This window comes from Schistocerca cancellata, chromosome 9 (assembly GCF_023864275.1).
Source record: "Schistocerca cancellata isolate TAMUIC-IGC-003103 chromosome 9, iqSchCanc2.1, whole genome shotgun sequence".
Taxonomy (NCBI): domain Eukaryota; kingdom Metazoa; phylum Arthropoda; class Insecta; order Orthoptera; family Acrididae; genus Schistocerca; species Schistocerca cancellata.
The window spans coordinates 182,874,362-182,899,422 of record NC_064634.1 but is presented as its reverse complement, the minus strand read 5'-3'; the positions used below and the strand labels follow the sequence as shown (position 1 = coordinate 182,899,422).

General features: G+C 39.2%; 1 protein-coding gene across 3 annotated transcripts in view; it reads left to right on the top strand.

Moving 5' to 3' along the window:
• Positions 1–25,061, top strand: part of LOC126100919 (uncharacterized protein CG4449) — a 153,428-nt gene that overhangs the window by 56,392 nt on the left and 71,975 nt on the right. For all 3 annotated transcript variants that reach the window (XM_049911586.1, XM_049911585.1, XM_049911584.1), the window contains exon 4: positions 23,341–23,545. In XM_049911586.1, the coding sequence (XP_049767543.1) occupies positions 23,341–23,545 (205 nt within the window). The remainder of the gene's footprint in view (positions 1–23,340; positions 23,546–25,061) is intronic.

Below are 25,061 nucleotides of genomic sequence, written 5' to 3'. Positions count from 1 at the left end.
ATTATCTTCACCCATATGTGATTGACTTGATGAATATTTGACTGATAGAACACAGTACTTAATAGAGGGCAGCAAATCTGCCATAAAAATGAAAGTAATATTGGATGTGAACCAGAACGACAATACCTGTCTCAGTTCACTTAAATTATTTATCAGCAGGACTGTGAGATTGTTCACTGACAGTACTGTTTTTTTTTTTTTTTTTTTTTTTTTTTACAGGAAAGTATTTTCATTCAAGGAACATCTTGAATATGTCACTTTGTATGAGTATTTAGGACTGATACAAAGAAGTTATATGAAATGGGACAATCAAACAAAGCGAGTAGTAGAGAAGGTGAAAGGGTGAATTAGATTTGTTGGAAGGGTTCCACGAAAGTAAAATGGATCTCTAAAGGAAATCACATATAAGGTACAATTGAGATCAATTCTAGAGTACTGTTCCATTGTTTGGAGACTTTATTCAGTAGGCATGTCAATAGACATCAAACAAAGTCAGAGACATGCTGTTAGATTCGTAAGAGGTCAGTATAGCCCATACAAAAGTGTAACAGAAATGATCAAGGAACTTAAATGCAAATCTCTGGAAGAGAGCTCACATAGTCTTGCACAACATTGTTGGTTAAATTTAAAGAAACTGTACTAAAAAAAGACTCTGCTACCAATATACTGCCACCACCAAATATCTTGTGTATGGATCATAACAATAAGATAAAAGACGTAGAAAGAAAAAGAAAAGACTAGGGTAACTTATCTCCCTTATGCTGCCTACATCTCCAGAGAGATCCGTATATTCCTTTTGGAAGCATAGCATATAATATACACCATGTGATGAAAAGTATCCAGACACCCCCAGAAACATACGTTTTTCATATTAAGTGCATTGTGGCGCCTCCCACTGCCAGGTACTCCATATCAGTGACATCAGTAATCATTAGACATTGTGAGAGAGAAGAATGTGGGGTGCTCTGTGGAACTCACAGACTTTGAATGTGGTCAGGTGATGGGTGTCACTTGTGTCGTATGTCTATATGCAAGATTTCCACACTCCTAAACCTCCCTAGGTCCACTGTTTCCAATGTGATAGTGAAGTGGAAACACGAAGGGACATGTACAGCACAAAAGCGTACAGGCTGACCTCGTCTGTTGACTGACAGAGACTGCCGATAGTTGTAGAGGGTTGTAATGTATAATAGGCAGACATCTATCCAGACCATCACACAGAAATTCCAAACTGCATCAGGATCCACTGCAAGTACTTTGACAGTTAGGCTGTAGGTGAGAAAATTTGAATTTCATAGTAGAGCGGCTGCTGATAAGCCACACATCGTGCCAGTAAATGCCAAACGATGCCTCGCTTGGTGTAAGGAGTGTAAACATTGGATGCTTGAACAGTGGAAAAATGTTGTGCGGAGTGACAAATCACGGTACACAATGGGGCAATCCGATGGCAGGGTGTGGGTATGGCGAATGCCTGGTGAACGTCATCTGCCAGCATGTGTAGTGCCAACAGTAAAATTCAGAGTTGTGGTGTTAATGGTGTGGTCATGTTTTTCATGGAGGGGCTTGCACCTCTTATTGTTTTGTGTGGCACTGTCACAGCACAGGCCTACATTGATGTTTTAAGGGGAGCCGGAGTGATGAAAATGACAAAATTAACTTTTTTTCATTATAAAATTATTTGGAGTTTTCTGAATAAAACAAATCACCCTTCTAAGTGAATTCTAACTGTGTTTTTTATCGCTGCAAAGTTGACGCGCCGTGTAAATGGTTGTAGCGACTTGGTGTCTCACCTCTGAGGGCGCCGCTCGCTGGCTGCAAGCAGGGTATCTTTGCGGAATTAGACAGTGTTTTGTTTTCCATTGTTGTATGGCTTTATCTCTGTGACAGGTGACTGTTCATATCGGTAAACATAAACGCTATACCGTGTGTGTTGACTTGTGGAGTTTGCTTTGTGTTGTTTAGCCGTTCAATTTTTTCGTATTTGAACAATTTTGCTCATACCTGTTTTACGTATTTGGTTTGTGGATATCAGTATGCCCCGTTTCAGCAATTGAGTGTTTAAGAAAAGGCATAATGAGTGGAAGAAAAAATCTTTTGTTGTTTCGACAGGAGATGCTGCTCAGACTGCTTCACCGACTACTCCAAATGAATATGATAGAACTTCTTCCAGCAAGACACTTTGTGACAGCAAAGAAAAATTTGAAAACTATGAAAGTGACAGTAACGATGTGAATGAAATAATTAACATTTCCTTGCTCTCAAATATTTTGAAACATAACGTATTATGCCAAGTTTGCAAAGAAAGCCTGGAATTGAAAATAACTTCACACATTGGTTTGGCATGTAAAATGTTATTGAAGTGTAACAAATGTGCTGCAGAAGTTTCGTTTTCTAATTCTAACAGTATTACTCATAGTGGTAATAGTGGAAAGAAGGTGTATGATATAAATGTTAGGCTAGTGTATGGCTTGCATTGCATTGGCAAGGGCAGTGCTGCGGGGACAATGTTATGTGGAATTATGAACTTGCCAAAACCACCAACCAAGTTTGGATTTTATAGTGAATTGGTGGGATCTTCTGCTGAAGATATTGCTCAAGCAACAATGAAGAAAGCAGTCGAAGAAGCTGTGACAGATAATGGGAATTGTAGAGATTTAACTGTTGCTTTAGATGGATCATGGCAACGTAGAGGTCATAAACCTCTAAATGGAGTTGTGACAGCTACCAGTGCAGACAGTTGCAAAGTAATTGATGTTGCTGTTCTCTCAAAACATTGTAGATGTAAGGGCAATACCAGTGACGAACATAGTGAAAGTTGTGAAGCAAATTTTCATGGTACAAGTGGAGTGATGGAAATAGAGGGAATGAAAGCAATTTTTTCCAGATCACAGGAGTGGTATAATGTACAATACACTAACTATATAGGAGATGATGATGATAATAAGGGATATAAAGCTGTAGAGGAACTCAAACCTTATGGCAGTGAAATTCACATTAAAAAACAGGAGTGCATTGGACATGTGCAGAAGCACATGGGGGGGCTTGCTTGCGCAAACTAAAGCAGACATTAGGATCCCAGAAGCTTAGTGATGGTAAGACCCTTGGAGGAAGAGGAAGATTGACAGATGAAGCAATTGATAGATTGCAGAGGTATTATGGGCGTGCAATTAGCCAAAATACAAGAAACATTGAGCATATGAGGAGAGCAGTATGGGCATTATTTTTTCATACTGCAGCAACAAATGAGCACCCACAACATGCACTGTGCCCCACAGGTGATGACTCATGGTGTAAGTACCAATCAGGAAAGGAATATGCCCATAAAAACAGTTTGCCAAATGCTGTAATTGATGTAATTAAGCCCATATTCAGAGATTTATCACAGCCAAGTTTATTGGAAAAGTGTTTACATGGGAAAACACAAAATCCATATGAAAGTGTAAATAATTTAATTTGGATTAGTATTCCCAAAAGAGTGTTTGTACAGATAAAAACATTGCATTTTGCAGTGTATGATGCAGTGGCAACATACAATGAAGGAAACGTTATCAAATGTGATGTTTGGAAACGTTTGGGTTTCCAACCAGGACACAACACCATCACCACAATGCACCTAACTGATGAAGAAAGACTAAGAGGTGCAGGAAGAAGAGACAAAAGCCTACAACATGCACCAAAAGGGAAGAAAAGACCAGTGAAAAGGAAACTAAAACTGGAAAAAGAAGAGGATGCTGATAATCCATCATATGGGGCAGGAATGTATTAAAAATAACTTTGGAAGCCATTTCCCGTAACTTTAAAATTTTCATCTTTGAGGAATATTTTCTCAGAAACTGCTAACAGTATAGCAATGAAATTTATACACAACATTGTTTACTTCTTTTCCTTCATTTTTATAACAAATTGTAAAAAACATATTGTATAATTCAAGAGTTATAGAAGGAAAAGCGCAAAACTTTAGAGAAAAAAAAATAAGCATCTGTTTTAAAAAATTGTAAAACAAAAACCAATAAATATTTCTTAACATGACATTATAACTTTGTAAAGAAATATTCATTGAACATGTAGTCCAAATTTCAGAGCAATATGATTAATCGTTTCAGAAAAAATGTTCCTTCTATTTGCTAAAATTAACATTGAGGAGATGGATCGTTCTGGCTCCCCTTAAGCACCTTCTTGCTTCCCACTGTTGAAGAACAATTCGAGAATGGCAATTGCATCTTTTAACATGATCGAGCACCTGTTGATAATGCATGGCCTGTGGTAGAGTGGTTACACGACAATAACATCCCTGTAATGGACTGGCCTGCACAGAGTCCTGACCTGAATCCTATAGAACGCCTTTGGGATGTTTGGGAACGCCGACTTCATGCCAAGCCTCACCGATTGACATCAATACCTCTCCTCAGTGCAGCATTCTGTGAAGAATGGGCTGCCATTCCCCAAGAAACCTTCCAGGACCTGATTGAATGTATGCCTGTGAGAGTGGAAGCTGTCATCAAGGCTAAGGGTGAGCCAACACCATATTGAATTCCAGCATTACCAATGGAAGGCGACAGGACTTGTAAGTAATTTTCAGCCTGGTGTCCGGATACTTTTGATCACATTACGTATTTTGTCCCATCAACAGAAATAAAAAGTTTCTTTGTAATGTTAAAGACAATGTGGGTCCAAAAGTCGAACTGTACCTTATTCCATGCAAATATGGCATTCCTTATTTGGGGACAGACTATTCGAACAACCAAACAAATCAGCAGTCACTGAGCACTGTCTCTATTACAGTTGTGAGAGGAAATATGAAACCAGTGGTGCAAATGTCAAGTTTATGGGTCAGCATGAAGAAATAGTCTGTCAAATAAAAATGTCTGAAAATATAATAAACCAGGATGGCAATTTAAATTTAAGCAACACTAGGATCCAGCAATCAGTTTATTAAGATCTTACCAGCTATCTCATCCATCAGAGCAGGAGAAAACGACTGGGTCGGTCTTCAAATTGTTGTGCATAAAAATGGAATTACAGCTTAGTTAAACATTCAAAACCACACTATTAAGGTAAAAAGAGCAAAATAACTGATGATGGTCGAAGTAGAGAGGATATAAAATGTAGACTAGCAATGGCAAGGAAAGCGTTTCTGAAGAAGAGAAATTTGTTAACATCGAGTATAGATTTAAGTGTCAGGAAGTCATTTCTGAAAGTATTTGTTTGGAGTGTAGCCATGTATGGAAGTGAAACATGGACGATAAGTAGTTTGGACAAGAAGAGAATAGAAGCTTTCGAAATGTGGTGCTACAGAAGAATGCTGAAGATTAGATGGGTAGATCACATAACTAATGAGGAGGTATTGAATAGAATTGGGGAGAAGAGGAGTTTGTGGCACAACTTGACAAGAAGAAGGGACCGGTTGGTAGGACATGTTCTGAGGCATCAGGGGATCACAAATTTAGCATTGGAGGGCAGTGTGGAGGGTAAAAATCGTAGAGGCAGACCAAGAGATGAATACACTAAGCAGATTCAGAAGGATCTAGGTTGCAGTAAGTACTGGGAGATGAAGAAGCTTACACAGGATAGAGTAGCATGGAGAGCTGCATCAAACCAGTCTCAGGACTGAAGACCACAACAACAACAAGGTAAAAAGAGATTAGGATGCATACAGAGGCAATCACAGTCATTTTTACTTCACTCAATATGTGAATGAAATAAGATACAAAATCAATAATCATGGCCATGTATTGTACAGTCTCTTGCAGAGTATATATTTAGATAGAAGTGACATGTATAACTGTCATATTTACAATAATAATGTTTGCTAGTTGTTAACAATCTAGTGTTGTCTAGTGTTGCACCTTCTCCCCTGCTGAGACTTAATAAGTTTTCCACATGGGGGAAAAAAAAATTCCTCATCCCCTCTATATTGGTTACCTACTGCCAATTTTTCACTGTCAGAAATTACTGTTATGTGGTTGTCTTGATTAAATGCCTGTTTTTATAAAGCAGTGAAGTATAGAAGATTGTATTGCGAGACATGAATATTATGTAATCACTCAAGAGTTTCATTCTGGGTAATAACAAGAACATGTAAGCTGCTTAAGACATCCTGCACTGGTTCACAATTGCATGCCACTGGCAACAGCAGTTGTCATAGCTACAGGATCTACATTACATACTTAAATGTTTTTGGGGCTAATGAGTCATAATACATGTTGTATATTGAGCCATATATGACGTGTGATCAAAAAGTAATAGGAATGGCTTAATTTCATGGGCTTCATAGATCTGATTTTGAATTTTTTAAATGCTTTTGGTATACATGTTCCTGATATATATTTGTATTTTCAGTCATTTAGAATATTTAGTTTATTGACAGCCGAAAAGGTTACACATGTTTCTTAGTACTCAGCGAAATTTTACTTTCAAAACAGATGGAACAAAGAATTCACATTAAATTTTCCTTGGGAAATGAAATAAAGTGCAGTATTACATTCAAAATGTTGACTGTAGCTTATGGAAAATCTGCTATGAGTAAGATGAGTACTCGAGCACTATAAACATTTCAGAAAGGAATGAAGGCTTTCACGACCGGGTGACATGGCTGTTGATATACTTTCCGGGATGTGAGGTCATGGTCCTAGAACTTTTCTGCTCCTTACGTTTTGTCCAGGACTGCGCTGGACTTCCTTATCTTTGCTATGGATTATCACTGCTCACCACGTGTCACCTGAACCACGCCCCCCTTTCTCACAATATATAAGTCGCTCTCAGACATCCGACCAGTCAGTCGGCAAGACTCAGCGGAGCAGCGCCTCTGAGGAAGTCCAGCGCAGTCCTGGATGAAACGTAAGGAGCAGAAAAGTTCTTGGACCACGACCTCACATCCCGGAAAGTATATCAACAGCCATTTCAGAGAGGGTCGAGAAGGTGTTGAAGACGACAACCGTCCTGGATGCCTTAGTATGGTCATTACAGATGACATTGTGGAAGAAATAAAGAAAATGGTTTTGGGAAATCACTGAAACGTCATGTATGTTGCTGGTGACGTTGGCATATCCTGTGACTGATGCCAAGCAATTTTTTCAGATGTTTTGGGCATGAAACATTTAGCAGCAAAGCTTGTATTGGAACTGTTGAATTTTGACCAAACATGACATTGCATAGGTATCATTCAGAAATTGCTGAACGAAGTTGACAATGCCCTAGAACTTTTAAAGGAGGTTATAACAGGTGATAAAATATGACATTGAAAAAAAAAAAAATCAAAGAGTTTGATAATATTGGAAGGAGGTTCTTCTCACTGTTTTCTTCTGTTGCAATGGGGTAGTGCATCATCAGTTCATGTCTTATGGTCACGCTATCAATAAGGAATACTACCTGAAAGCTATGCACCATTTGTGTGAAGCGATATGAAGAAAACAACCAGAATTGTGGCAAAACTATTCATGAAAATTGCATCACGACAAATGCTCGTGCGTACACCTCAATGCTTGTTCGTGACTTTTTGGCAAAAAACAAAATTGTTACGTTGTCTCAGCCTCTTTATTTGCCAGACATGGTCCCCTTTAACTTCTTTTTATTCCCAAGGCTGAAGAGAACCGTGAAAGGACATCATTTTACCACAATTCATGAGATAGACACAGTGTCACAGCATGAGCTGAACTCCATAATGAAAAGTGAGCTCCAGAAGTGCTTCCAAGATTGGAAAAAATGTTGGCACAAGTGTGTTATATCTGAGGGGGATTACATTGGAGCAGACATTCTTTAAGAAAAACAAAAATTCCCCTTACTTTTTGATCACATCTCATATAGATGCTTTTACAATCACATGGAGTAATGTTTCCCACTTGCCTGTCATGTACAATCAGTAATTATACTGTTCTGTCCGATGAGGTGTCTTATTGAGAACACTTATATAGGACAAAATGGCATCCACAGTGCAGCTTCTGTTGTAGCCTATAAGGAATGGAGATATGAACCTGTTGGCAGATAATGTACAAACATGTATTCTGATCGGCACCCTGCTGAAGGTCTTTACATTTAGAAAGATAATGCATCACCCCATTGCTGCCCAATTGTGTCATAGTGATTCATTTAGTACACTACAGAATGAGGATAATTGCTTGAACCCTAATATTAATTGAACATTGTGTTTGAGAACAATTGCGTTGTGTGAGTTTTATACTTTGCGCTAATCATTGTGAAATGTTTCTTTTGAACACTTGTAGGTAAGGTATAGTCTATCACAGTTCTAACAGAATTCTTACCATGACAAGGTGGTCTCATCTTAGAGTGCAAGATATGTTTGTTTCTGGGCAGGTGTGTGGAATTCAGCTGCTTGTTAAAGAATGTTGTGTGTAAATCTGCATCATGTATGAGGCCAAGGAGAAAATGGCTTTGCCTGGAACGGAAATGGCACTGATATCAATGACGTTATGTTTGTTGGTTGATGTGAAATAATGTAACTGAAGTGTGAATTTGATGTTTTGAGCAGTTTTCCTCATATATTTTTTTTTAAAGGAGTCATAGTGTGCCTGTTTTGTCCTAGTGGATAAGCTTATAAGTGTCTGCTCCCATCATTTTCAAATGGCTGGCCAAATTCAGGCATGATCATACTTCTCTTGAATACGATTTATGTGAAGGATGTACCAAAACTGGCATTGGACAGGGAGATTTCCCATGAGATGTGGATGAATTGACATTGATCAGTGACAGGGATGCAGAAAACAACTGATGAAACTACTGCATAAAAGACATGAGTTTACCCACAGGAAATGTGACCTCAGTGATGATCTCTCCATTGGATTAGTCACTCGTTTGGATATTTGCTCTGGGATTGCCATGGGATAGGTGGTCCTGAGAAAGAAGACTGAAAACCCAATGAAAAGGGTAACTTTTTTCGAGTTGGATTGTGAAATGTCCTAAGTCTGAAGGATGTAGAGAAACTAGAAAATCTGAAAAGAATTGTGAACAGACTAAAACTAGATGTAGTAGGGGTCAGTGAAGGAAACACAAATAAGATTTTAAAATATCTGAACAGATGAGTATAGGGTAATACACAAAAAATTGGATAAATTATAATAGGAGTAGAATTTGCTATGAGTAAGAACTTAAAGGTGAAGAGTGAGTTACCATAGACAGCTCAAAGGACACTATTTTATTATCATCAAAACTGGAACCAAGCCAAATCCATCTGTATAGTCCAGTCAATGAAGGAAAATTGGGGAAAAAATTCATGTAGTTGGAACTTTTTGTACAGTGGTATGAGGGACACCCATGAGTAACATACTAAAAATCCTGACTGTTGCAGTGGGCATGGGGACGAAGAGCCTTTAAAAGTCACATTTTTATGTTTTTCTTGGCTAAGTAAGAAATTGTGGCTTCTAGTGAAAATGTTTGCCATTACAAAACTATACTACATTAAATTTGCTACAAAAAGGTCCTGTTCACATTTCCTCTAGTGCTAATAGCTTCCACATTGCAGGGGAGCAGGGGATTGACAAATCACAGATTTTTAAAAATATTGTTTTAACAGTATAAAATAAATGCTTATCTTCAAATCAAGTGGATTGTAAACAAATATTAAATGTGTGTACGATGTCGAAGTGCAGTAGAGCAATGTTAAGTGATAAATTGTGTTCTGGGGGTGGTAACAGAGTGGACGGGGTGGAGGTTAAGGGTAAAAGTGCGAAGGAAGTTAGGTAGCTGGATTGTTGTCATGCACTTCAGTCCTTCACAGGTCTGCCAAATGAAGATTGAGCATTTGATTCTGCACTCTCTCTATCTCACTGCATCAGAAGATGCAACTACAGGGTGTTTCAGAAAATTATACTAGTCGTCCATAGCACCCCACTTTGGGTGTGCCCCAGGGAAATGTGTTGGGACCCTTGCTGTTCATGTTGTGTATTAATGACCTTGCAGACAATATTAATAGTAAAATCAGGCCTTTTGCAGATGATGCAGTTATTTACAATGAAATGCTATTTGAAAGAAACTGCATAAATATTCAGTCAGATATTGATAAGGTAGGAGACGAGATACTGGCAGAAGTAAAGCTGTGAGGACCGGGCGTGAGTCATGTTTCGGTAGCTCAGATGGTAGAGCACTTGCCCGCGAAAGGCAAAGTTCCCGCGTTCGAGTCTCGGTCGGGCACACAGTTTAATCTGCCAGGAAGTTTCATATCGGCGCACACTCCGCTGCAGAGTGAAAATCTCATTCTAGATATTGATAAGATTTCAATGTGATGTGGACATTGGCAACTTGCTCTAAATGTTCAGAAATGTAAAATTTTGCAATTCTTAAAACGAAAAAATGTAGTATCCTATGACTATAATACCAATGAGTCACTGTTGGAGTCGGCCAACTCATATAAATGCCAGGGTGTAATAGTTTGTAGAGATATAAAGTGGAATGATCACATAGGTTCAGTTGTGGGTTCAGGTGATAGAGTTTGGTTTATTGGTAGAATACGGGGGAAGTGCAGTCAGTCTATAAAGGAGATTGCTTACAAATCACTTGTGTGAACAGTTCTGTAATATTGCTCAAGTGTGTGGGACCCATACCAGATACGACTAACAGGGGATATTGAATTAGTACAGAGAAGGGCAGCATGAATGGTCACAGGTTTGTTTAATCCATGGGGAGTTTCACAGAGATACTGAAGAAACTGAACTGGAAGACTCTTGATGATAGACGTAAAATATCACGTGAAAGTTTCAAGAACAAACTTTAAATGTTAATTCTGAGAATTTGTAACAACCCACTACGTATCGCTTACATAGGGATTGTGAGGATAAGATTAGAATAATTACTGCACACACAGAGGCATTCAAATAAATAATAATTTTTCCTGCGCTCCATATGTGAATGGAACAGGAAGAAACCCTAATAACTGTTACAATGGGACGTACTCTCTGCCATCCACCTCACGATTGTTTGTGGAGTATAGATTTAGATGTGATGTAGATAATGCAAAGGGACAGAATCTACGTAAATTTTTCCATTCTCTGCAATATGGGAACTATTAGTTGTAAAGAAAAATAGGACTTGTTTGTAGGAAATTGTATGTAGTTGAATTTTGTAATGAGAAACATTTTCGTTAGAATCCATGATTTTCAAGTTATTCAAGAAAAACATAAAAAGGATTTTTAGTTTGTCATGGCAGTCATTCCTATCGCTGTACATAAAATTGTGACTATACAATTCTTTTCCCCCCAGTTGATCTCTTTTGTCTTCCTTGACTGGACTAATAGGTAAGATATAAATGCTTAAGTCACAAGGTGAAGATGACAAGATAGGTGTGAAGGAGGTGAAGTGAAATGGTTGCAGAAAACATGCAAAGAAATCCAAAAAATAAATTATCAGTGGAAGAATAGTTTCAGCATACAGAAAAGTGAAAGTAACTTTTGGAAGATTGAAAAAGTATTGTTGGCAGAACATTGGCAATGGAAAAGAACTACTGTTAATAGCAGAAACAGACCAGATAGGTGCAAAGAGCATAGTGTGGATCTTTATCAAAGGGAGAAAATGTCTGCTAATATGGTAGAAGATGGCCTCGGTACTGCTTTGGAGGAAATAGGGGATTCTGTGTTAGACTCACTGTTTGACATACCTTTGAAAGGCTAGTGATAACCAAGGCAGAAGGATGGATATAATTTGTAAAATCAAAAACATCCAGATACCTTCAGCTGATTTGAAAATTTCTTACAGTTTAAAACTGTCTACTAGACAGAACTCAAACCTTCCCTTTATAGCAACTTCTCTTGCCAGTTCAGCTTCCTGCTATGTACTGTGTGACCCATTGTAAATATTAAATTCGCTGTGTAAATAGCGGAGAATGGTTGTCTCCCTGTGTTGAACATACTAATAAAGAAGATGGCAGATGATACACTAGACCATACACTATATAGTATACACTAGGCCATACACTATATAGTAAGGACATCAATGCAGACCTCTATCTGCATGACACGAACTGTCGCCATTCAGTGCTTAAAATCTGGTTTCTTCTAATTTTTGTACTTTTCAGAGTTGTTAAGCTCTTGTTAATGCTGGACAGTTACTTTACTAGTTCATTAAACACTGATGTCTTTAATGACTCTACACTGGTGGGTCTTCCTGATGATATCCGATTTATGCCTGTAAACTATGTATGATGACAAAGATACATCTAACTCATGTTACATAATTACAGGCACAATTCAGTTATGGTTTGTCTTACAATAACACTTCACTTCGTAGGTATTTGAGAAAATACCTTGTCACAAAATTTTTGTAATGTTGCCGTAAATATGGTATTCACTTTCTTTTGTAATTCCTAGTAAAGAGATGAAATTACTGTTTTTCCCCTGTTGTTTTTGCACGTATGTGACTTCTGGATGACTATCCTTTTTGATGTTCACTCCCAGAGATATGTCTAGGTACTTGATATTGTTGCACATTTCCCCCTCGCAAGTTCACTTCATGCTACCTGTTCTTTTACATAATTGGGGTTTGGATGTTATACATGTTAGAACACTGGTGTAATTATAAAGCTGCGGGTGTATCGTTGTACAAATATCTTTCACTGTTCCGAAAAAATTTGGAAAGATTTTCGTACTAGTGTTTCCCCAGGTCTTCAATGCCTGTGTATTACCATCCTGGTAATACACAGATGTGAATTTGTGAATATTGTATTACTAAAAAAAGTTCTGTTATACACTGATCAGCCAGGATCAAGCATTTCGGTAACTGCACTATTTGTCGGGTATTCGAGGAGTGCTGTGGTGAGTGTCTTCAACACGAGGCTAAACCGAGGTGAAACCATGTCCAAACGTCATGAGGTTGGGTGGCCACCAGCCATTACAGATGTCAGATGTCATAGGCTAGGCAGACCAGTGAAATAGGACCTGTGACGGAACTAACATCAGACTTTATGCTGGGCAGAGAACAGGTATGTTTGAACTCACAGTGCACTGAACACTCCTAATGATGGGCCTCCGCAGCTGATGACTCGTGCATGTGCCAATATTAATACCACAACATCAGCAAGTACGACTGAAAAGGGCATGCGACCGTCAACTTTGGATGTTTCTGCTGCGGCGGAGTGTTGCGTGGTCTGATGAATCCCAATACCTTCTTTATCATGCTGATGGGAAGGTGCGAATCTGTCGTCTTCCAGGGGAACAGCTCCTTGAAACTGTACTGCGGGATGGAGAGAAGCTGGCAGCGGTTCCATTGTGCTCTGGGGAACATTCATGTGTGCATCTGTGGGTCCAATAGAGACTGTGCAAGGCACCATGGTGACCAAGGAGTATCATACACTGGTTGCTGACCCCCCTAGGGGTTCCACAACTCTTTTGTGGATATGTGCGTGGCAAGCACGGGACCCCGAGCTAGTGCGGCTCTCTTTCCTTTCCGGCTGCATACCTTCCTTTTCCACATCCTTCCCCCATCATTTCCAGTCAGTCCGGTTGGATCTCCCCTCTGTTGATGGCACTCCAGCACACGGGGGACTTATGATTCTTCTCCATGATACTGTCAATTATCACTCAATCCCCTTAAACAGTTCCTTCCAAGCTCTTCCTGTCCGTCTTTCCCTTTCTGGATACACCTTCTCTCTTTCTACTGTATACATTCCATCGTCCACACTGATGGTGAGAGGTGATCTCCTTCATCTCCTTGGGTCTGCTCCCGCCCACCTATTTGTACTGTTTGCCATCACCATAAATCCAATTATGGATAGTCTCCTTCCCGATGTCTCAGGCTCCCTCTTTGTGGACGATTTTGAATCTACTACAGTTTTCAACGGACCAACCTTCTTGAATGACGTCTTCAAGGATTTGTCGATCGACTCCACTCTTGGAGCATCGGAACTGGCTTCTGCTTTTCTCCCAGTAAGACCGTTTGTGTCAATTTTTGACATTGTACAGAGTTTCTTCCGCTTTTCCTACATCTAGGCCCTATCGACCTTCCATTTGCGGACATTGTTAAATTCTTGGGAATTATGTTTGACAGAAAACTGTGCTGGTCCTCCCACGTTTCCTATCTTTTGGCTCACTGTCTGTGATCCATCAACTCCCTCCGTGTTCTGAATGGTACCTCCTGGGGAGCAGACTGAGTGGTCCTTCTCCGCCTATATCGTGCCTTAGTGTGCTTGAAATTGGACTATGGAAGCATAGTTTACTCCTCTGCTCAGCCGTCTATTCTTTGGCGTCTCGACTCTGTCCACCACCGGGGGCAGTGCCCCTATTTTACTCCGCTACACGCCCGCTTACAGCTGTCTTCTGATATGTCTCCCATTTTAGTAGATGACACGCACACAGCCGATCGCATCCTCGAGTTTATCAGTGATCAGTGTCAGTGAGATGTCGTTGGTCATTTGAAGCTATTTTTGGCCCCCCCCGCCCTTCTATAGTAGTTTTCAAAGCTTTCCTTCTGTTTTTCAGTTTCTCCACTTTTTGAGTTTCGCTCCCATTGCTGCTGATTTTCTTTTTTTAAAATTTAAGAAACATTCCACATGGGAAAATATATATATAAAAAAGATGCTTTACATATGTCTCCCTGTGTCTGTATACGTGCAGATGTGTGTGTGTGTGTGTGTGTGTGTGTGTGTGTGTGTGTGTGTGTGTGTGGGCGCGCGCTCATACCTGTCCTTTTTCCCCCGTAAGGTAAGTCTTCCCGCTCCCAGGATTGGAATGACTTCTTACCCTCTCCCTTAACACCCACATCCTTTCGTCTTTCGCTTTCCTGATGAAGCAACCTTGGGTTGTGAAAGCTTGAAATTTGTGTGTGTGTTTGTGTGTTTTTTATTGTGTCTATCTACCAGCGCTTTCTCGTTTGGTAAGTTACAGCATCTTTGTTGTTTATATATATTTTTCCCATGTGGAATGTTAAAAAAAATGGGGGGGGGGGGTGCAGACTATGTACACCCCTGCGTGACTATAATGTTTCCCAAATAACAAGGCCAGGAGTGTGATGGGAGTGATTCGAGTAACACAGTGGTGAGTTCCAGCTGATGTACTGGGCCCTAAACTTACCAGATTTGAACCTGATCGGTCTCATCTGCGATGTGATTGAACATGGCATTAGAACTCATCATCCCCCCTCCCCGGAATTTATGGGAATTAGGTGAGTCGTGTGTGCAAATGTCCCAACTCCCCCCAGTGACCTATGAAGGCCTCATTCCTTCCATGCCACGATGATGTTATTGGCACCAGAGGTGGACACATCGGCCATGAGGTAGGTGGTGAGGTGTTTTTCTTGTTGTGGTTTGACTGTAAGTGATCTGTACATTGCAGATGCCAAGTCTTTACTCGTTCCCATGTGGTAACAGATGCCTTCTTTTCCAGATTTCCTGATTGCCCTCTTGTTTCCTCTTGCTGTGCTGTTCCATGTATTTAACTGCTGACTTTGTTTCTTGTTGCAGAGGAGTGAGGGTTATAAGAAGGCTTCTACATGTAAATAATTCACTACAAAATCACAAAACACTGTTTCCATAATTCTTCCTAATTCAAATAAGTTATCAACTCATAAAAAGTGATAATTAACAAAGCTTTCAGGCAACATGTTCATACATGATGCTTCAGTGATTCACCAAAATCGTAAGTTCGTACTTAACTCCAGGTTGCCTGGCATAGGGACTATTTAACAACATTAATTTTTCTTTAGTGCTTGACCATTTCGTCAGGCCCCTCTTTTCCTTGGAATCCACAACCTCCCCAAAGCACAACTGCAAAGTGCAAGTGACGCCTCACTGGCTATCCAAATTACACATCAGTCGTTGCTTTCTCCACTGTGCCCACATTTTTCTTTCTCATATCTGGACATAAATTCCAAAATCCCAAGTGTAATAGATGCTCTGAACTCTACTACTAATTAAAATCACATTTTTCACATGCACATGCTTCGTCAGTCTAGTAAAAGGAAAGTGAGAATGTTGCTATGCTTTATAGTTTATAGCAATATGTACAACTACAGTGGTCTTTGCTGTATCACCATATGCTTACTGGGGCTCTACATGTAACCTTGCTTCTCGATTCTCAGTCGCTGTATTTCAGTTGAATGAGTCACAATCAGAGATGTGAATTATGTGAAATACTTGTGTTTGAAATGCAAATACAAAATACCTATTTTTACTTTACATTTGAAATATTTTCTTTTTTTCAAAAAGCATTTCCTATTTTATTTGAAATACGTAAACTACAGATTTTTGTATTTGTAAAATGCAAAATGCTTCTCTTGATTTTTTTCATTTATTGCTTCATAGTTCATTTAATGAGCCATTTGTTTAAACAAAAGTGGTTCCACAACTCATACAGATGGCACAATGAGTGCCAAAGGTATACCTGTCAAGTGACCGTAATTATTAGGAAAGACAGTAAGACTTGAGTACGCATTACATGTTTACCATATTACTTGTTTAATGTAAAATGTACCAAGTCATCTGATAATATCAAAGTAATTGAATGAAGGAGGGAGTGGGGTCACACACGTTACATTTAATAGCTTCAGAAAATATCTATAAAGCCAGATCTCAAAGTAATTCATACAAAAAAAGATAATGATGCAGCCATGTCAAAATGTCAAGCACTTTTGAATCTGTGTTAAAGATCTCCTAAAGCTTGTGAAACCTGTTTAGAATCAACTGGAAAATCCTCTTCTTCTCTGTGTCCAATATGATGAAATTCTCACTATAATTCTATTCAAGATCTACTCACAGTCAAGTGCATTGTAAATGAAACTTCAAGGAAACTCAGATTAGCAGCTTCTGAAGAAATTGAAATACAATGTTTTAATGAATTCAACTTGTGCTGAACCTATTGCTGACAGCATCGGAAGATTGGAAGGGGACAAAGATACCTACTGTAGATGCCCTCTGCCAGAACTAAAGAAAGTGCAAAGAATGCTAAGCAGCTTGCAAAGGATAAACCTGTATACTGTGGTGTGCTGATATAAATTATTAAAGAAAGTCTTAATAGGCTTTTTAATAGAGTCTGTAAATTAGAGGAACCAAAAGCAAAGGATGGCGTATTAGCATCCATATCTTATCCTTTTTTCAAATTGAAACGGGTATCGAAGTTTAGCAGAGAATATGTTAAAGAATTTATTAAAGATATTTCAGAAGTGTAGAGAATGAAGCCAGAAGAAGAAGAAGAAGAAGAAGAAGAAGGGAACAACTTGGAACTTTTTGATATAAAAAAGGTTAAATCTTATGATGTGTTTGTTGAGGTCTCTCTTTCTCCTGTAACCAGTGATAGTGCCAACACTACAGTGAATCTGGAAAAATTACAATGTTTAAAAGATAATGACGGTAGTTTAGATTCCTTGAACAGATATACAACTGGGGGGGGGGAGTGATACTTGTTTATCAACTTCTGCTCCTGCTGAACTTTTTTCCTTTGGTGAACTAATAATGCAGCCACATAAGCAAAAGATGAAACATCTGAACAATTATGGATGTTAAAATCAGCGAAGTAAATGTCATGAAAAATGTGCACTAACAATAGGTATTTTATTTGAATAAAGGTATTTTGAAAATATGTATTATGCTTTATTTGAACACATTTATTGAAAACCATTTTGTATTTACACTTGAAATAGAAAAAAAACAAAGTATTTGTATTGTGAATTTAAATGTTTTTAATAAACTATTTTGCACATCTGTGGTTACAATATTTGACTGGTAATTGTTGAAGTGTGTCATAATATGCCCTGCAGTATGGCATTTGTTTGCAGCATGATACATGAAGTGTAAAAGTTATATGGTATTTTGCTTTTTCAGTACTTCTTTTCGGTTATCTGCATGTATAATTCTTTAGTACTTAATGACTATGAATTGTGCATTTTTCGTAAGTAACATGTATTGTTCCTTTCTTTCTGTTTGGTATAGTCCCTGGAAGATGGTGAAAATCAAAACTGCTTGGAATGAATGTGTAAAATTCCATACAACAGGGTAATATGATGTTTTTATCAGGGTAGTGGGGATCTGCAGTTTGCCTACAACTATTTGTACTACCTTTGCTGGAATATTCCTTAAATAGATGGGATCTGTATCACTTGGAACCAAAGAAACATGATATTTCGCAAAATAGGGAGACATGATTGGCAACAGGCCCACTTGAATCACAGAAGTGTGTTACATAAATGCTGAAAAATTCCAGTGTGCAGGGTCTTGAAGAAAGTTGAATGATAGTGCCTAAAAATAAACTTAAGAATTTTTTCCCAGATGGAATCGACAGGTATTCTCAGGGACTCTACATACCACTTCTGTAGAAACTATGAAAGGTGGGGGAAAATTGCAGCAACTTCTGTAGAGGCAATGAAACAGTCAAGCTTTCTGCACTGCATCTATCCATCTGTGCTTGGTACAACCAGAAACGTATGCATTAATTGCAATAAAAAGTGCCCTCTGCAAGGAACACACAGTAGTAGAAATATATATACGGGTTTCATCCACCCTTCACCTTTATGACAGCTTGAAATTTGCAGACACTTTCTGTTAGGTGTTTGAATGTCTATGGATGAATGGCAACCCATTCTTCCTCAAGAGCCAAACCAGAGTGATTTTGGACTCTGGGGTCTGGAACAAAGGTGATATTCTAATACATTCTACAGATGTTCCATTGGGTTCAGGTTGGGACTCTAGGCAGGCCAGTCTACTTTAGGAAAGTTTCCCACAAACAAATGCTGCCTCACAGGTGCTGCTTTATGACAGGGTGCATTATCATACTGGTACAATCATTGTCGCTGGACTGTTGGTGCACTTTGGAACTCACAAGTGATTCCTTCTGCTGATTTGGTGTGATTTTTGTGCAACCCCCCCTCTGTTATGCCCAATGGTTCCAGTCTATCAGTACATGAGGTTGCCTGGTTTTGGGTTAGCTGTGGTTGTTCCTTTGCATTTCCGCTTAAGTCACATCACCAACAGTCGACTTGGGCAGCTTTAGAACGGTTGAAAAGCCCCTGATGGATTTGTTACTCAGGTGACATTCAATGTCTAGTCCACAGTCAAAGTCACTGAGCTCTCCAGACCAACCTGCTGTTATTGCTTTTCTCGTGACGACATAATATTTCCCATCTTTTATTATACTAGCAGGCCCATATCTCATTAGATCTAATGGTCAGTTCTGTTCTGCATATGGGTATCCACATACTTTTGATCAGATGGTCCAGTGTTAGCAATTATCAGTGCCATCTTACACAATTTGGATTGATTTCAATCTTGAATTTCATGTTTGAATGAAAATAAAATGCATGGGTAGCATTCACAAAAAAAGTAGTAACAACCAGTGGAAAAATGCCCTTTAGAGCGCAAAAAAGGTGAATATGTTCTTGTTTAAAAGACCATGACTGAAAACTGGGATACCACTTACCTCATTCTACCTTACATAGCACCTTTCAAAAGATTTCCAAAAATTTGGGAATGTGTATTTATTCATACTCTGTTTATCATGCTACTCACTTCTCACTCCCACAAGCTCCCCTAACCATATTTGCTCACAGTCACTAGTCCATCGCTGTAAATCGCTCATACCCATCTCTTCGCACTTGCCCATTCTCTCACTCACTTATCCTGCCCAACTCATTGACATTTTCCCTTTGTGTCTCTCTGTCACATCTCCTGTCTCACAGCCACAGTCTTCTTCGTTCTGTCCTACTACTACTTCTGCCACCGCTACTGTCTCCTGTCACTCTCAGTGTCTCCCTCTTGCTCTCTTACTGTTGCTATCTCATTCCTTCCTTCCCACTGCTGCTGTCTCTTCTCCCTGTCACTATCTCTCTCTTCTTGTTATTTTGTTATTGTCATAGGCTCTCTCTCTCTCTCTCTCCCTCCCCCTCTCTCTCTCTCTCTCTCTCTCTCTCTCTCTCTCTCTCTCTCTCTCTCTCTCTCTCATTATCACTGGCTTTCACCCACTTCTACTTTCTCCTCTATTCCTCACCTACTGCCACTGTCTCCTCTCTCAGCATAAAAAAGAGTGAATCTGTTCACATGCCAAAATGTGAAAGAAAATTTTTAAAGATCCTGAAGGAGGTAGATTGAGGCAGCTGGTATCTCACTTTCCAATCTGTCTGTTAATAAGCAGGAACATATTTGCCTTTCTTGGGCTCTGATAGGAGCTTTATCCCTTGGGTTACCCCCTTTTTCCCTGCTGCAGTAGGGCATGTCACTCTTATGAAAAGAACTCTATGGGCCAGTAAAATTTTGTTAATTTACTTATGTGAAATTAAAATAACTCAGTTTTATTTTACACCTCATACTGGATTTTACTTGCACAAAAATTTTGACTGTGCTTCAGTACTGCAGCATAGGGTTTCCAGAACACTGTGGAGGATAATGGAGCCACTTTATAGCTTATTTTCCCATGCTTACATCACTTTATGAACTTACATTTTCACCTCATAACAGATTTATGTGTACAGGTATGGTAAATTTGAACACCTATTTATTAGAAACAGATAAAGATATCAAGAAAATTTTGAAGGATTTTCAAGATTTGAGCTTTAGAAACACATTGTGAAAATGTCAACAATTCACTGTATGTTACCATCTTGGAATCTCCAACTCAGTTTTAATACCAAAAAAACGCATTTTTTAGATGTTGTTCTAAAACGGTTTAAGATTTTTGAAAACAGGAAGATGGCAATTCTAGATAAATACCTAGAGAATATACTGTTAAGGATGCTATTTTTTTTTTATGAATATGGCCATTCATATTTCCCCTCAAATTGTGAAATAACTGGCTTTTCTTGTGTGTCCAAATGTTATTAGAGTTTGCTCTGTAAATTCTAAAAAAAACCACAGACATGGTTATGGAAGAACCACAAACCACATTCAGTTTTGCCAAACCTATACTACTTTATTCACTTCTTTATATAAGGGATGATCAAAAAGTCCCTGTCTGAATGCTGTATAGTACAGAATCGTTGTGCCAGTTTGGCAAAATTGCTATGAGTATTGAGGCAATTGTCCCATCAACCCTCCAGTTTGGATATTCACATTGGGGGGGGGGGGGGGGGGGGTTGTGGACTGTAGGGTGGGTACTCAAGTGTGTCTCACTTGAGTGGGCATAACTTCTGCATTACGACATTTGTGGTATGGGGATGTGCATTAACATGGGGCAGCAGCACCCCTTGGTGCACCATTCCACAATGGTACTTTTCTGCAGGTATATTGCCCCATACACATTTTTTAATTCTCTAATAAATGCCTACTAGTGTTTGTCTTTCAGCAGCCAATAAAAGAATAACAGCACACTGGTCCTGTTTGGATGCATTTGATAATTACATTGCCATAGTTCACATTTAGCACATGCAGGTTGGAAAGACACGGATGGCGCACTAATCCCTTGCCTACATGTCTGTGCTTATATACCTGTATCGGAGTTGTGCTGTGTTGCATATATGCTGCAGCAGTGCTCTCCGATGGAAAAATTTTGATTGCCCCTTGTATCGTAACATTAAAGTAATGAGATTTACCAAAGAGATGAAATATTAATTCACTTGGAAACATTAGTTCTGTTAAAAAGTACACCTCTTCCATATCATGTATAATTGAAGCACTAAATTTGAACATTTTGTTGTATTACCAGCAAGTGATGGTTTCCATAAGTGTAACTCATTCAGCTTCATTTGTATGTTGATGTGTTAGAAACTGCAACACAATTTTTGAAGAAGTTTAAGTCAGTTTGTTGCATATGTGTTGTGTGTCTGCTAGGGGTTCTTGCATGATACATTTCACTTCAGGGCTTGGGATGATCTGTGCCTCTATACTTACATATATGAGGTGTGATAATTCTATTAGAAACAAAGTAATAAGCTTACATGGAATTTGAGTTAATCTCCTTCAAAGTAATGTACTTTGCTAGCAGTGCATTTATGACACACTGTCATGATGAAGAAGGAACCCATTGGTCCATTTTTCTTCCCTCTTTCCTTGTACATTGTTTCGCAAATGTTAAATGTTACGGTACACTCTTGCAAAATTTGGCGTTTACAGGTGTTCCCCTTGGACCGAACTCTGATTGCACTATGCCTTCAATATTTTTAAAAAAAAAAAAAAAAAAACACCCGAGCATGACTTTGATACTCAATTCTGACAGACTTACCTTTTTAGGGTGAGGAGTTCTCTGGTTTTCCATTGAGAACTCTAAATTTTCAGCTCATACCTGTAGACCCAAGTTTCATCTCTGCTTACATTTTTTGGCATGGAATCCAGATCTGAATGAAGATGATCCTTCAGCTCCATGCAAACAGACACACGATTTTCCTTCTGTTCCTTACTCAAAAGTCTGGGAACAAATTTTGCACTCACTCATCTCATTTGTAAATTATTGGTCAAAATGAGATGCTAAGTTCTTCAGTACGTTCTCGAATTGTTATTCACCTGTTTGAATGAACAATTTTTGCTACGTTTAGCATGTTTTCTTCTATTTCTGATGCTAATGGATGTCCCAAATGTTGCTCGATCTTCTACCAGTGTATTTCCACTTTTTGATTACTCATACCACCTGTAAACAGTCTTCAGAGTTACAGCGTTATCGCCATATGCTAATTTCAACTTCTCATTAGTACCTTGGGCAGGTTTTTGCAACTTGAAACAGAACTTAATGTTCATGCATTGTTTGACATCCATGATGTGCGACAGACATGGTAAACCCAACTGCACTTTAGCTCCTCTGGATACTGCATGAAGAGTCAGAACATGTTCCAACTTGACGCTACCTGTCTCAGTAGATCAGGCTATCAGACATACTACATAAAATGATTGCAGTGTCAGCAGTTCCTGCTAAAAAATTCAGTCATGATATTTTTTGATGACTCTTCGTAAAACATTTCATTTACTTGCATTTGTTGAACTAACACACATAGCTAAAGCTGCAGCATAAACTCTGAGCCCAACCTGGCTCTGACAAAGGTTCAACTGTGATATTAATGCATTCTGCTTTCAGGCATAAATGTTATATTTGTATCAGTTCTATACAGTAAAGGCCTTGTAAATACATAAATTAAATGTTTAAATTCATTAGTAACTGAAATAGCAAATTTTCTGGAGAGCAGTTCAGGAATTGGATTTGAATGTAAGATACTGCACAACAAATAAGGTTTTTTCATGCACTTACGAGTAACAATGTGTATGTTTCATTTTCAAAGACTGATTTGAATTTCTGTGCATTTAAGACAGAAGAATGTACACTTGAATCCTTTATATTTTTTTTCTTACAAGAATTTTGACTGTGTCTTACTGCTCTCTCTCTCTCTCTCTCTCTCTCTCTCTCTCTGTGTGTGTGTGTGTGTGTGTGTGTGTGTGTGTGTGTTTTAGCTTTCCATGTAATGTACTCTCGTAATACCTCATGCACTTTATCTGTATAGTGTTATTGAAATTCGGGACACATCTCCTGAACCTGCAAGACAAACCAGAAGTGTCACCAGAGGCAGAGGGCGAGGGAGACCAAGAGGAAGAGCTAGATCTAGAGGTAGAGGTAGAGGCCATGCTAGAGGAACCAGGGGCGATAGTAGAGGTAGAAAGAGTATGCCCGTTATCACCAATGAAGTGCCACTCATTGTGGAGGACTCGGTATGTCAGATAACCTCATCAATGTATTTGTTTTTACTGGTAAAGAAATATATGTAACTTAAATTTTTTTTCCATGTACCCATTTATTCTTGTTATATGATGTGAGATGAAATGGTGGTAGTTAGTGAATTACTTATTTGCATGGATCATAATTGCGATCTCTTGTTACGATGTAGAACAAGTTGATTTAGAGTTATAGTACACTTTCTCAACAAAAAGTATGCAACATTTACTTAATTACTTTACATTAATCTAAGGTATCATTCATGTTTTTATATTTTTTGTTACATAAAGTGATTTATATCTAGCTGCATAATTAAAATTCAAAAATTGTTCTATGGGTTAGACTGGGTTGTTAAGGAGGACTAAGACATGATTTCATCTACTCTAATCTTTGTCTTTGAAGTTGTAATGATATAAGGACCCCAGCCTGTAGGTTAATGTGGCCTCTTGGTAGCTGCACCACTGGTCCTCTAGCTGAAAATGTTTGTGATAGGATTGTGTCTCTTAATACATAAAAAGAGAAGCCTAGTAATTCTTTTCACGTGTTCACATAAAATCGCTTTGCATATTTATTTACCGAATTTGATTCCTATCGCTAAAGACCTGGACTCATTAAAGATCCAAAATGTTTATTCAGGTCTCCTTGTACTCACATTTGACAGATAACTTTAACTTATATTCTAGCAAAAGGATGAGAATCATTAATCAGTTGGCACACAAAGTAATTTTTCCAATATCAGAGTGCCGGCGAGGGGCACAGTCCAGGGTGCAAACAACTGAGGGGGGGACTTGCCTGGTGACGCGCACACACAGTGCACCCGCAGACCAGGCAGCCAAATCGCCATCAATGTTGGGCCAATACACGTGCTGGCAAGTGAAAACTTTCATGCAGGACATACCCCAGTGCCTACGGTGTAATAACTGAGCACTTGAATCTGCAAATCCGGAGGGCATCCGACTCCGTGGCCAACAGAAGGACACCATCGACCACAGAGAGCCTGTGGGACAGGTGGCACCAGGGGCTGAAATCGGTTCTCATCCAACAAGTAATGTAGGAGGGCCACCTGTGGACCACATAGCGGAGAACCTGCCGCAAGATAGGGTCGCGGCAGGTAGCCACAGCAATGTGAGCAACCTTAAGAGGCAGGCAGTCCAGCGTATCCCGGCGGGCAGAATCAATGTGAAAGCAGAGGACCTCCTGTTGGTCAAATACAGGATCAGGGCCTGCAGGGAGACGGGACAATGCATCTGCGTTAGCATGGTGGGCGGTGGACTTATAATGGGTGGTGTAAGCATAATTTCATAAAAATAACGCCCAGCACTGTAGACGTTAGGCCGTCCACTCAGGAATGTGAGAGTGGGGTCTGAAAAGCGTAACTAAGGGTTTATGGTCTGTCAGGAGGAAACTTTGTCGCAGGAAGATAGGTGTGAAATTTTTGGATGGCGAACATGATCGCCAGGGCCTCTTTTTCAATCTGGGAGTAGTTCCGTTGCGCTGGGGTCAGTGTCTTAG